The 14,483-nt window shown below is 41.1% G+C and overlaps 1 protein-coding gene across 2 annotated transcripts in view; it reads right to left on the reverse strand.

Annotated features, from left to right (window-relative positions):
• Window positions 1–1,084: 1,084 nt before the first annotated feature.
• Window positions 1,085–14,483, reverse strand: part of NSMCE2 (NSE2 (MMS21) homolog, SMC5-SMC6 complex SUMO ligase) — a 131,055-nt gene continuing 117,656 nt past the window's right edge. For both annotated transcript variants that reach the window (XM_031044446.2, XM_031044445.2), the window contains exons 5-7: window positions 5,142–5,242; window positions 4,722–4,828; window positions 1,085–1,468 (exon numbers count right to left, since the gene is read on the reverse strand). In XM_031044446.2, coding sequence (XP_030900306.1) covers window positions 1,363–1,468; window positions 4,722–4,828; window positions 5,142–5,242 — 314 coding nt within the window. In that variant the 3' untranslated portion in view covers window positions 1,085–1,362. The remainder of the gene's footprint in view (window positions 1,469–4,721; window positions 4,829–5,141; window positions 5,243–14,483) is intronic.

Consider the following 14,483-nt stretch of genomic DNA (forward strand, 5'->3'; position numbering starts at 1 on the left):
GAGATTTAAAAAGATGGACCTTTGGGGTTAGGCCACATTATGAAAATTACCCAGCTAATTCCCATGAAGTGTTCTGAACACAAAAGCTCAGTGCAAATAATAATGGTTCAACTCCCTTTTCCAGCTATGAAATCAGCTTGCAGATTAATATTCTTCAATTACAAAATAACCATTTCAGTTTGAAGTGGTTGGCACTCTGATGTGCAATTGGGGTTAATAACGGTCTACGAAAGGAAAGCTGTTAGCACACAGAAACCCAGAGTGAGATGTTTAGCATTTAGGAACCTCAGCTACATTTTACATTCAATGTCAGATTGTAAATTCAGGAATATGACCAAGGAAAACACCATCTAACCTGCTCAGCATCCCAAAGCTCAATGAAACCTGTATTTTCTGCTTCACGTATGCCAAGGGATAATTGCCATCTGACCAGCAAGGCAGCTCCTTTTACCTTTGGCTATTTCTAATTCATAGATGTAGTGCCTTATCTGCTAGATGTGTTCAGATCACTTGAGGTAATAAATATGGAATGTCACCAAGTTTAAATCCTTGTTTGGATCTGTGCCCAAACAGGTATCTGGAGCTTATATAAGAGGATATCAACTGCTTTACCATTCAAGGCATATGGTTATGATATACTTGTATTATCTACAAATTAGTTGTTAGAATACATTTGTAAATGACTGTAGTCTCCTTACCTACACTGTTACAATAAAGCTTCCTGAGACTTCCAAATGCACAAAGCTTCTGCATCTCAAAAGAAAAGCCTAAGTTAGGGCAATAACTGTAAGAACCAGGCCAAGATCCTCAAAGCTGAGTGGTAGTTTTGTGTGTCCACATGCAGGGTATAGATGTGCAGCACTTCCTGCAAATTAACTTCTATTAAGGTTCCCTGAGGTTTGCATTAAAACACGGACGTGCTTCCAAGCAGGGCAAATCCTTGGTCAGAATGCCCTGCTCTGAGTATTCCCAGTAGTTAGAGGCAGTAACAGAATTATCTGCAATACTGAGCAAAGCACTTGCTGTTACCAGCAGGATCCGCATCTCTAATATGCTGGAAAAATTAGCTCACTGACAAGGCAGGTTACATGCTGCAAAACACGACTTATTTATTGAATGCAAGCTTTCAGAACTTCAGGAAGGTTAAAAATACACCAAACAAGTTGAACTGGAACTTCTCACATTCGGCAGTTTAAAAAATGCTTTCAGTTACAGCTGAGACCTTCAACTTTGCCTGTAAATGAAACACTTTCAACAACAGGCAGTTACACAACCTACTTACAATCAGCAGCTTATCTCACAAGACCTCTAATAAGAAATTTTCTTTGTGGCAGCAACATATCAAAGTGTCTCAGCCAGCGTTCACCAGCTTTGTTTATTCTGACTGTCGATCGCTCTTTTAAGCGCTTCATCTGGCATAAGATCAGATCCTTTCACATCAGAATGGCTGCAGCCAATTTTAGGGCATCTGTTAACAAGAAAAGAGAGACTTCATTAAACCAGAAGAACTGTGTTCATCACATATAGGGGGTTACATAACATCTGCTGGTTTACTGTATTTATCTCGGATTTTCTCTGAGTTCCTCATTACCTCTTTTCCTCTTCACCAGCTTCTCTGCAGGGAAAAATAAATCCATTTATCTAAACTGGTGGGAATCAACAGCTGAAGGAAAGAACACAGTGAGAGACAGAGCCTCTCACCTGTGGATCACTCTCTTGCTCACACATGCTGCCTGCATCAGTAGTGACACTAGCATTGCATGGACATCTTTCTGTGTTGCTTTCTCTCTTTGCCAGGTAACTACCTCATATCTTAATAATCTGCAGTGGAAAAGTATAATCTTCACTGGCATATAAGTAGAATCATAGGATCATAGAATGGCTTGGGTTGGAAAGGACCTGAAGATCATCCAGTTCCAATCCCCCTGCCATGGAAATTAATTTCTAGGAAAACAGATAAAAGAGAATGAGACTTGCAAAGGCAGACTGGTGAAATCAGTGCACTAACCTAGTTGGCATAAAAATTTCCTTGGCCTTTTATGAACTGAGAAAGCACAGAAAAGAGAGCTGGGGCCAAATTAACAGCCTTTAAATGATAATCAAATACAAAATGTCTTACAGTTACTTAAAACAGCCACATAAAGACAGCAGGGTGAAAGATACTCAGGGACTAAAGGTCATTTTCCTTTGGCAGTGGCCCAAACATGCACAGATGGTACCTGTAGTCAGAAATAACACTTCTTCTGAGTTTTCCTCTATTAGGAGTAAATTTTTTCGGAGGTACTGAACTTATTTACACTCACTACTCATAGCTTTTACTCCAGATTTGTCCACAACTTACTGTGTTTGTCATGGATAAGTCACTTAATTGCTCCATGCCTCAGTTTTCCCATTTGTCACCTTATAAGAGCAATAGCTTGCCAGATTAATGAATAACAAGTGCTCAGAAAGCTTCCCACATTTCCTGTAAGCATAAAGTATTAGTACGTCCTTCCAGGCAGTGGAAAACAGTGAGCAAACGGAGACACGTAACAGTTGCCTGAAGGAGCCTATGACCAGTCTATCAGCACAAAACCGGTGCCTGCGCATACGTCAGCTGAAGAGTTGACATTGAGCTAGTGCACTGCCAAGTGCACCGAAGGGATCCCATGGCTTCAAACAGGAAAGTACGTGTGAGGAAACAGCCACTCCTGTAACTGCAGAGTGAGCAGTGGCTTTGATATCAGAGCCAGGATAGAGAGGATCCCCCAGACCATGTCTCTGCTCCATCAGGGCACCTGCTTCCAGCTGAATATTGCTGGTGGAGTGTAGTCAAGCAGCAACACCCCAGAATGGGGTACTCAAATGGGTGATTTGTTCCATCAGCTGGCCTCTCTTCCCACCACAGCAAACTATGGTTTATCAAAACTGACTGCATTTTCATGAGAAAGGTACAATTACAGCAGGCCAGTGAGACTGGGCAGAGCAAACCATGTAGTCTTTCTTAATTTAGTAACAGTGAAGCCGAGTTATGGCTCTGGGTATGCTTTTCTACCATACTGGGCTAACTGCTGTAAAGATGGTGAGGTTACAAGGCAAAAGCTTGCAATTACGAACTGCTGGTATATAGACTGCACAAATAACTTCATTTTGGGTATAAGGCAGCTTTTAAAGCCAGGTGTTGTACAGCTTACATGCTTTTTCTTTTACTCTAGACTTTCTCCAAGTCAAGTCTTTAATTTCCTGCAAGGCAGGATGAAATCCAGTCACGTGATCTATTAGTTTTTCAGCAGTGCTGAAACTTTTGATCCACTACAACAATCTCTACTACCATGGCATTTTCCTGGCGGATTTAACAACACAGGGAAATAGTTGGATATGAACTTCCTAATTCTGTTCTGTATTGCACAAGCTATCTTTGTTGTGTCTTTGGGCTGTTGAGAACACGCTTTCAAGCCTGTCCCTATCCTTCACAACACTCACTTTCTTCTCTCTAGCGTATGAACTATTTCCCAACTCCCATTCATTTTTCCAGCCAAGTTTCTGTCCATCCATGTTGCTGGTTTTGTTGTCATTCCCAGCACGTTGCACCCACTTCACTCTTTCTCCCTAGACCTCATAACACAGACAAGGTACTTCCTTCCATCTTGCTCTTCGAGCTGTCTTGACACCAAGATAGTGGTGAAACATCCCAGCTGATGCTTGATTTCATAACTGTGCTTTCCTGTAGCCAGGAAGAAGCATGGAATAAGATGTTCTGCTCCACCTTTCTATCCCCCATGGCAGAGTGTGTAGAGTCTAACAGACAGGCAAGAGCAACAGACAGAGGAAGTGAGCCGCCTGTGGCATTATCTTTGGGGAAATCAGGTTGCTGGTCTCTGACGGTCCTTCCTGAGCACGTGTAAACTGCACACTCATTAAAAAGAAGAGAAGTGGTAAGTTTCCATGAGGTCATCAACCCCAAAGCGTGAGGCTCTCACACATATGGTGTAAAAACAAATGCAAAATTAAGGATGAAATGCTGTGTCCTCTCAACTTGCTCTAAAAGGTGTCTAAAAGGAGTCCCCTTTTCTTTTTTTCTTAATAAAAACTATCCTAAATTTGAAACTTACCAGGGAGAACTTCAGAAATTCAACTGTGACATCTTTTCATTCAAAAAAATACATCCTGAGTGGAAAGTGGAGGCCTGCTTTGGTGATTAGTTAAGAGCATCAGAGCAGGACCTGCAAAATCCTTTCTGATAATTCTTAAGACCCTACTACCTAAAAAGTTGTATTTTAATATTTCTGACTTGAACACTCATTTGAATGCTTGTTTTTTTCTCAGCTTTACTGGAATATAACTACAAGAGGAGGTGCACAGAGGAGACTTTTAACTTCCATTAACTTCAGGGCTTGCTAAATAAGCAGTGGAAACAGAATGAGCAACTATGCTTTAGGAAGCTGAAGTTTCTCTTTGTTGTTCATGGCTCTACAAAAGCTCTTTACTTCTGTTGTGCAGGTACTACGAGTGGCTGTAACTTCCTCACACACTTCCTGAATATTTCCTTACACATTGTTTTAATTAAAAAGAAAAGCTTCTTCACGTGTACAGTGCTAATGAGGAGACTGTGACTTAGGCAGACGCTGAGGTATTACTTCCTGCAGCCTTGCCAATCCAAATACATTTCCTAGAACAAGTGGAATAAAATTCCACTTACACAGCAGAGCAAATAGCTTTTCCACACATTCCTGTTCGCTTACCGGACTTTCTTCTTTTGCTGCTTTCGAGTCTGGATAAACTTTAGAATGGCGTCTTCTTCATAAGTGTGTCCACAGATCTTGTTTCGGACTGGCCTCTTCATTTCCATCTGTAATCGATAAAGGTTCATTTAAAGGACCTGATAATGCCCATGAAAATGCTTCCTATGAGATTTTATGTAAAACAGCAGGAAGTGTGTTTGCCATTCATACACAGCGTTCCACTCAAATTACAGGGTCAGGTCCTGTGTGGCTGACTGCATTCCTACTTACGCAGGGCTTTTCCCAGGCAGTGTTGCTTTTCTCTTATAGTGCTTGCAATTGATACTACCTGATTTTAACAAGTATTGCAGATTTGTAATAAATCATCAATGAAGAATATGGAATAACTATTTCCCAATTGATTATACAATGACAGCATACCTGTGTAATGGGACAAATGAAGTTCATCTGACTCTGAGTCACAGCTATATCTTCATCGATTTGTTCAATGGCCTCTTCACCATTACCTGATTTATGGCAAACTATAATGGGAAACAAGATAATTTTAACTTAATATTTAATCTAGGCAGCCAATACTTAAAATAAGCAAACAAAATCCAGCATTTGCCAAGCATTATATCTATATATATATATCTAAGATGCTACAACATTTTCTGTACCCCTCCCTGAACAAGATACTGCAAAAAGTACTGTGCTACAATCTCTCTTAGAAAATGTGGAGTTTTAAATGGTAACCACCTTTTCGTGTGTGTGTGTGCCTATGTATGTCTATTTATAGCCAATGCTAGAAAGGAGGCCTGGGAAGGAAAGCAGGCTGGCCTCAATATATCAAAACCTTCATTATTCCCTGTTGAAGTTCACCAAAAACCAGTAACATGCAGATGAGGCCCCAAAATCTAACAATGGGATGAGGTGGAGCTTTTGCAGATTTGGCAGTCCTACCCTCAAGATCAGTTTGTGTTTGAATGTCATAAAGGGGCTTGATATATAGCCTGCATACACAGCACATACTTTAAAAGGAATTTGTACTGTTTATCATAATACACCTTTTGTAAAGTGATGCTGCTGTATTTTAACAAGTAATGAAAAATGAAAGCAAAGAAAGCGTTATTTGAGATGGGCAAAAGAACTGTTATTGAAGTAACCTTAAGGAAGGGGGCAGAATGAAATACTGAAATCTCCCAGAAAACCTGATGGCCCAATGCCAGGGAATAAGGGGCATACAAAGAAAAAGAAATCCACCTTGAGCTAGAGAAGATGCAGCTCCCCACCTTTACCAGAAGACAAGGTATAACCTGCTCTGCATACCCAGCAGCACGCCAGCCAAGGGCTCAATGCAGAAACTAGCAAGAGTCAAAAGCTGAGATACAGAAGCAGCTAAGGAGGAGTCTAACTTTAATACATGTATACATGATGATTTATATTTCCTAACTTTGCCCTGTTATTGTGAATCTAGGCTTTTACTTGAATGCATTTATCTTCAAATCTTATCTGGTAATAACAGCAAACATAACACCTGCCGTAACTCCATTCCTTTGGGGTAGCTCTGCAATGTTTTTGCAGCAGTGCCCTGGGGTGCAGTCCTCAAGGTGTCCCAAGCTGAAGAGAACATTTTTCTCTCCAGTTGCACAAGCTAGTCTGCAATGTAGCTACACAGGGTTCACAGAGGATGAACTCTTCAGTGCCCTGTGTTGCCAAGGAGGCAGTGAGAAACACAAGTGGAGGCAGAGGGTTTAGAGCTACTTCATGACTGGTTTTCTCAAAGTCTCAGCCTTGGTTCCCTTTGCTGCTGTTGCATCCTATCAGTCGATCTTTGCACCTTTGCATCCCTGGTATTCGGTCTTCCACATCTGTTAAGGACCAGTGTTTCCTAACCTGGGGTCAGTCTCGCATACCTCTATAATGCCATCACCTTCCGGATGATAACAGCAGACATCACTCTTGGCGCAATCACAGCCTCTCACACCCAGTCTAGACTGAGCACACTGCCATGTGAGCTAGCACAGCTCTGGTTGAGGTGCTCTTGGCATGGGTATTGCAGCCATCGCTCCACCACAGCAACTCTTAGGATGCCGGTTTTATTTGTATATTTCTCCTTCCTCCTCAACAGAGCTTGTCCTTCGTTCTATTCCAATATACCAAGAGTTTTCCCATCATTTGGGAATGTTTCTGACTCCCCAGGTCCTCCTACAATACTTAGGCAAGCATCAATGGTATTTCTGGTTTTGTCACTGAGACCTCATTCAATCAGTGAGGGTGTGGACGAAGGGGGAAAGGAGCTCAAATGTCCAACACCAACAATAATTTTAAGGCTTCAATCTCCATTGAATATTAACATCCCTGTATCAGCTACTGACCCCCAAACAAAAGTAAACACTTGCAAATCAGAAGGAAAAAGTGGGCACAATTTAACTGTGAATACCAAAACTGTAATGGAATAGACATCAGAGAGAAACTTGTACCGGTTACCAGTTTTCAGAACAGAAAACCTACCATGTATTATTCTTAGACTGCTCCTGTATAAGGTTTATTCTATCACAAACACACAGCATTTTGAAGAAAATACAACTTGGGGTGAGGGGGAAGTGTTGGGGGACTTTTTTAACAAAGCTTTTCAAATACAATGGGTGAAATCCCACTGAGACAGCAAGGCTTAAACAATATTGTAAATTTGGTATGGGATGCTTTACTTAAATACCACACTGACTCTTTTTCCAACAAAGACCAAGAGATTCAGAACCCTTAATTTAATGTATCTGCCAATTTTGACAAATTTAGCAGCTCTAATCTTTCCTGCTGAAAACATCTGGAAACTCACATTTTTTGATGCACTGCGTTTCAACTCATGAGCTTGGTGCGCAGTTCCAGTGCAGCAGGGCATCACATCATAGGGTTGGAAAGGACCTTTAGATCATCCAGTTCCAACCCCCCTGCCATGGGCAGGGACACCTCACACTAAACCATATCACCCAAGGCTCTGTCCAACCTGGTCTTGAACACTGCCAGGGATGGAGCATTCACAGCTTCCTTGGGCAACCCGTGCCAGTGCCTCACCACCCTCACAGTAAATCAGTCAATTAAGTTAGAATGCAGCAGTACAAGCAAGATCTAAGACAAGTGACTGCTTACAAAGGATGATTTTATTGTTCTCTCAATATGAGGATGCCAAGGAAGGTGAGTTCAGTTTTAAAATGTGTGACTTCTGCCTGTGATTTTACTTTTAAAGCACAGGCATGTAAGTGGTCTCTTCTGGAAGTGTTCAAGGACAGGCTGGACTGGGCTTGGAGCAACCTGGTGTAGTGGAAGGTGTCTCTTCCCATAGCAGGGGGTTGGAACTGGATGACCTTTAAGGTCCTTTCCAACCCAAACCAGTCTGTGATTCTTGGCATGCGATTCTGCCCTAAAAGCTCTGGTTATTTCATATTCATTACACTCAAATGTGCTTTCAAAAAGAATGCCTTTTCCTTAGAAAATACTGGAAGAAAAAAATGTTCACTTTGCATAGCACCTTCTGACTTTTCTAAGGAGTCACCACTTCACTCATCACTTCTGTGTGCGCTTACTTAGCGCACAAGAATTTAGGAGACTACATTGAAGCATCCAAGTCTGAAAGCAAGAGCTCAAGTTTGGTTACTGCTGCTTGAGTCTCCCCGGGAGGCCTCAGGTCCCTAAAGTATGTGAGCTAAATCACAGGCTGGGTTTACCTCTTGTACTGGCTTTGGAGGTGACTTAAATGCCTCATGTTTAATGGCTGAAATTCCGTGAGTTGAGATCCTAGTAGGTGGGATATATTCATCTTCCTGGATTCAAATCATCCTCTTGCTGCAAGCTTGTCTTAAACGCTTCAGGTAGCACTTCATTTGCAATGGTTTTGTATACAATCTATCAGAGAGGGGCCCTGATTTCAAGAGTTTATCACAGCAAAAATGAATAATTATTGAAAAGATTTCCTTTTCATAAACAGCTAATATTTTAAATAATAAATACATAAGACTGGGATGATGCAAGTGATACCTCAAACATGTCAATAGCAAATTAGCATAAATCAGATAAACCACCCACAGATTTGTTGTTATTGCTCGATGATCCAGATTACAGCAGGGGAGAGGAAAATAACTTTTTTCAATTACAGTAGATTTTGCAGCCATGATGCATGACACACATACCTCTGGAACTGGTCAGTAACAGGCTCTAAACTGTAGGTCTATGCCTGTAAGCTCATACTGGAAGCTGTTTTTATTAAGGTCAAAGGGAATTTTTTGGCCATATTAAATGTATAAAGGTTTGGAGGATCTAAGTTGCAAGTCTCACCATTCTGTTCTATAGAAAGAACAAATAAAACCACCAGGTCATACATATTTCAGCTAAGTCAGGTTGCATTTTTGTAAAATTGAGTTTTCCTTGCAAATTAAATCCAGATGCAGAAAACATTAAGTTATTGTGCCTGAAATTCAGATGTTGCCTTAAGCAACAGAAGTACATGTATCTATTTTCTTAGTCTGAGAGATTACATTTTAAGAGCCTTAACAGTTTCTAGTTTTCCATTCCAGCCAATTGAATCCTGTTATGAGTATTAGTAACACATTTTCTATCTGGCTATCTCAGCAGTGATGTTTACAGCTGATTAGTACCCACTGTTGTAATAAAACTGCATTCTCATAAAGGTATCTATTTTTGGTAACACATTATAATGAATTTTGCAACTGCCAACTGGTTTTTTACTCATTCAATTTTAATTAAAAGCTGGTAGTACTTTATATCTCTATCACTTTCATCTCTTGATAAAAATGTGACTAATACGCCTTAGCTCGGGTTTTACCTACTCTGCTGAGAGAGACTGAGAACTTTTAAGCCAACTTTAAGAAATAAGAAAACCATAGCATGGAGACATTAACTGCTGTATCATGACTTACGTTAACCAGGGATAGTATACATATTAAGAAAGCATTAGAGGAAAGATCCTTTCCATTGTCGTTGCCACTTATATGACAGACAGACTGCTGTTTGCTCTCTGCTTCCAGTGCCAACCATGTCCTCTATCCAATTCCTGTTTCTCTAACCTGGCCCCGAGTGAGTACATGTTGCAATGTAAACTTAATTGATTTCCTTTGTGCTGCTGTTCTGCCTTCTTACCTGCCATCACTCAGACACTAATCCCGGAAACCAAAGGGTAACGTTAAGCATGGAGTCTTTGTGAGCCTGAGCCACTAGACAGACAAAGGTCTTGGCTCCCAAGAGGGTCTATTGTACTGCTGACTCTATAGAAATAACAGAAACTCATCCAGGCTGGGAAAAAAAACTGTTTTCGAGAGGTCCAAGAAAAACATGAATGTTATGAGGGCAAGTCAAGTGCCAAGTGTAGCTGCCAGCAGGACACAGACAGTAATGAAAGGTGAGGGAGGTGAAGGACACCATTACATCCAAGAGCTGTATCCTGAGTCAAAAGGAGTAGGGCACTGCTAGCATGGGGTGAGGAAGGTTCAAGGACAAGTCTGAAAGAGGGAATGAGCCCAAGCACTACTTTCCACATAGCACACTGCTGAGACCACCATGGGTGATGCTTAAGAGTGGGTCAGCATGCCCATTAGTGCTCTGAGTTTGGGTTAGATGCCAGATCCAGAGAAGCAAACCAGAACAACCATCCAGTGTCCTGCCCCCAGGATGGTTCCACAGTAAATGCTACAGAAGGAGTGAAAGGAGAAGCACAGAGTAATACCTTGCTGGCAAACTCTCCCAGTCTCTAGCAATTTGTGGCCAAGGACTTCCTGAGTCAGAGGTAATATCTTTGTACTTAATAAGCCCTCGAGTTTTCCTCCAATGAATTTGTCTAAACTTGGAGAGGGGAATTTGGGCCTGGACTTTTCAGCTTGATCAGAGACAGTTATCTTTGCTAGAAAGGTTAGCAACAGTTTAATTTGCCTTGAAACTTACCGCAGAGGCTGCAGGTTACAGTTTAATTTGATTTTTAAGAGGGAAAATAAGGTGTGCAAGCTACAGCTGCAGTCAAACAGTTCAAAGGCTTTCTGCTTTTGCCAGAGGCATGTGATAGTTTAATTTGCCAACCAAGCCAAACTAGGCTTTGCATTAAAGTACATTACAATTTGATTACTTGCTGGTGTTGCAATACACAAGTTGATCTAAGGAAGGTGGCCTCTAACATGTTGCTCCAGATTGCAATTGCAAATTTACTTGCTCTTGCTCAGGCCAAGCAATTTGCCAGTAATTTACTGACAAGTCCCTTGTGTGTGCCCTGTTTTACACACACGTGTTTAAGAAGTACATAGGCAAGCGTTTGGTCAATCCAACACAAAATGACAACCCTGTAAATATAAGCTATTCTTTTCCACTTTTCTGGAGTGTGAAAGGCAGATGAACAAATTAGCAATTATTAATTCCTTTACATAGTAAGAGTGGGGAAGGAAAGAACAGTATTGTGCACTAAGCAACAATCCACTAAAACCTCCTTTAATGCCATCAAATTCACTGCATGTTCTACAGTATTCTGTCTAACTAAGCCACAGACCTTTTAAAATACACTATTCCAGATGGAAAGACTGTTCCTGTTATACCCTTTCACTACAGGGTAAAGCTGGTTGATGCCAGTTTTCCAGAATGACCTTAAAATGAGGAGAGGCCACAATTTGATGGAAATGTTACAGGACACTCATTACAGAAATGTTAGTGAAGGAGACGGAAAGACACTTGGAGCTAGATACAATTTGCTGTTTAATGTATTAATAAATAAAATGTGACTACAAATCCCACCTAGAAAATAACCCAAAACCATCTCCAGAGGTGCCCTGTGAAAACTTCAACTCATACACTACTGAAAGTAAGACATCATCTCTGCCTGTCTCTTGTGGGATGTTCAGACTGTTGTGCAGTAGGAGCTGTGTCCTTAGAAATGTGAACAGAAAGGATATCTTTGATTATAAACCACACAACTCGAAGGGCTTGGTAGGCAAACACACAGAAGAGGCTTTCTTCCTCCCTGCTATTGCAAACATGAGAAACCCACACTTCAAAGCCCGTGGATGACATTTCAAAGAGCAGTTTCCTCATCACTGCAGTCTGGATTCAATCTCAAGAAGCTCTTGGGGGAGATGAAGATTACCTAAAAAGATGTCATGAAGGCTCCATCACTAAACTCAGAGGAGTCACTCTTTCTGGAAAACAGAAGGCCATATTCCATCTCGATTATCATCACCCACAATGGTGTGTAAACTTAATAAGCACGTTAAACACCAAAGGTTTGCTGAACATAAACTTGGCTGATAAACAGACTACTTAAGTGACCAGGAAACTGTAGGTCTGTATCCGGGTCTGTATGAAAGCATGCCAGGCATGTGACAAGAGTGCGAAAGTGTTAAGGATGCCACGGTATGAGCAAAGCAAGACAAAAACTGTAATATGAGGGAAAAAAATCAGACATAATCTATTAAATAGCAAATATATGTAAAGAACATTCTTATTACTTCATTTTTCTCCTGCTCTTCAGAAGAAAAAAAAGGCTGAACAACCTCTGCTTCATACAGTATAGTGTGTAATGGCAATGTCCAATCTTAGAGAGCATCATTTCATGTATGAGATGAGAGGAGTATCACACACATTTCAAAATGAAGAAATTCACTCCAGGCACATGAAAGAAAAAGTTGCAAAAGATGCAACCAGAAGAGTTGAAAAAAAAGGCTCCCATTTCATTAGAAGATGAACCACTTTCCATTACTAACATTGTGGTCAGAATCTGGAATGTCACTGATGCAATGCTAACCATCAAATGACATGAACATGTAGGGCTTGCCTACACAAGGAAGCTGTTGCAAAATAAGCGAGGGTGTGAATGTAGAATGCATTAGCTACTTGGCATTTACTCGCTGTGTGGACGCTCTTATTCTGCACTAGGAGTGCCTTTTGGCTGTGTAGCCTAATCCACTTCCACAGTGGACTTGAGAAAGGCACTGTTGATCCTGGACAGGAGTAGTGAGTGGAAAGCTGTTGCTATTGACAGCAGTTTGGAGCCATATCCAAATGACATGGACAAGTCCTTAGCAGTGCCTGGATGGTCTGTTCCATAAACTTAATTCAGGTTTTCTCAGAACAATCGATGCCAAGTATTCTCTATGTATTAGCTCATAAGCAGAACCAATCTCTATGACATCTCTGAAAAAAAAGTAACATCATGTATATTGCAACCTATATGGTTGGAGGTTGCTTTGCCCTTTTCTGTATCTCATTCGTGCATTGTTGTAGCTCATTTACTTCTGAAAGCTGAAATGGTGACAGATTTTCAGGTGGAAAAAGCTTCTGCTAGAAAACATTCCTGGACAGAACAGTTCCAGGGTAACAGAGGGACAGGAAACAAAAAGAGTAGTGAGGCAAGTGGACCAGGTAGCATAGCTTCCTAGCAGTCCATCCAACAGGCTGCTATGGAAACGGTGAGCAGAAAGGCCCCCAGCTAGCCCAGATGATGAGACTATCATTCTGATTATCATTTCAATGTCTCTTCATGTTCTCCTCACAAGACTTTTTGACAAAGACTTCACTGTGTTTCTATTCTGAACAGCTCTGTTGAAAAACACCTTTAAAAAGTCACCAAAATAATGCTCCCAGCCCTGGCGTCAGGAGAGTGGTGAATACAGACACACACAGTTTGTCCTGTGTTGGGGCACAGCAATATATATGAGGTATACGGTAAGAGGGCATGAAGCTATAATCCCTGAACATTAACCTATTGATTTTGTGATTGGTGAGGATGGCACCAACCCAGAGCTGTCTGAAACTGCAGAGAGAGCACAGGAAAGAGCAATCTCCCACTTCAGGAATCAGCAGGTTTGCAGTACAGGAAACCAGCTCCACTGCCCCCTTCACCCAAAGGAAACTGGAGAGATAGACCTGCCACTCTACCACAAGAAGACAGAAGTAATGTATCACTCTTGAATAAAGACATGAGTACAAATAAGAAAAAGTGAAACTGAAACGGTGGGAACAAAATACTCTTTTCTCCACCTCCTCAAACCCAACATTGAAACACTTGAAAGAAACTTTTAGGTGTGAGATCTTATTTAAAAATTAATATTAATGATGAGAGCAACATTTGCAATCCTTCAGAGCACTTTCTGAAATGCCTGACTACTTCAAAAAGGAATTTACTTAATTTAGAAGTATGTAACATCAAGTGATTACAATTCAGTGTGCTTCAAAAGCACTATATATACATCCACACAACTTACTGGAGCTGTATTATTCAGATGCACAAAGAGAGAAAAGTTGTGTTTGTTTCCCAAGATCCTTTTTCTACAGAGGTCTATTTCTTCTGTATTTTACACATGAACTTTACCACTCCAGTTTTTCTGAATTCTGCACTTTTGCACTGCCTGAATTGCCTCTGCTGAAATGGTCTCTGGCATAGACAAGAAGCCTCAGCTCCCTGCATGTCACAGTTGTTACTCCAGCACCAGCTGCAGTGGCTGCTCTGGGCACTGGCTGGGTCAGGGCTGCATCCCACTCTGTTCCTGCCTTTGGTCATTAGCCCATGGCCCAACAACCTCCTCAGAAGAGGAATATTCCTAAAGCAATTAATCACTTCTGGAAGTAATAACACCCAATTCCTTCTTCTCTTGAACACAACACACTGTAAAAAAAGGTCAGTTTTTCTACCATGACGATTTGACAAGAGGAAAACTGAGGCACAGGACAGAATACATCTGGAGCCACTGGCACATTTTATGTGCTAGAACACTGTCTTTGCCATTAGACTACACT

This window comes from Melopsittacus undulatus, chromosome 1 (genome assembly GCF_012275295.1).
Source record: "Melopsittacus undulatus isolate bMelUnd1 chromosome 1, bMelUnd1.mat.Z, whole genome shotgun sequence".
In the NCBI taxonomy this organism is placed as follows: domain Eukaryota; kingdom Metazoa; phylum Chordata; class Aves; order Psittaciformes; family Psittaculidae; genus Melopsittacus; species Melopsittacus undulatus.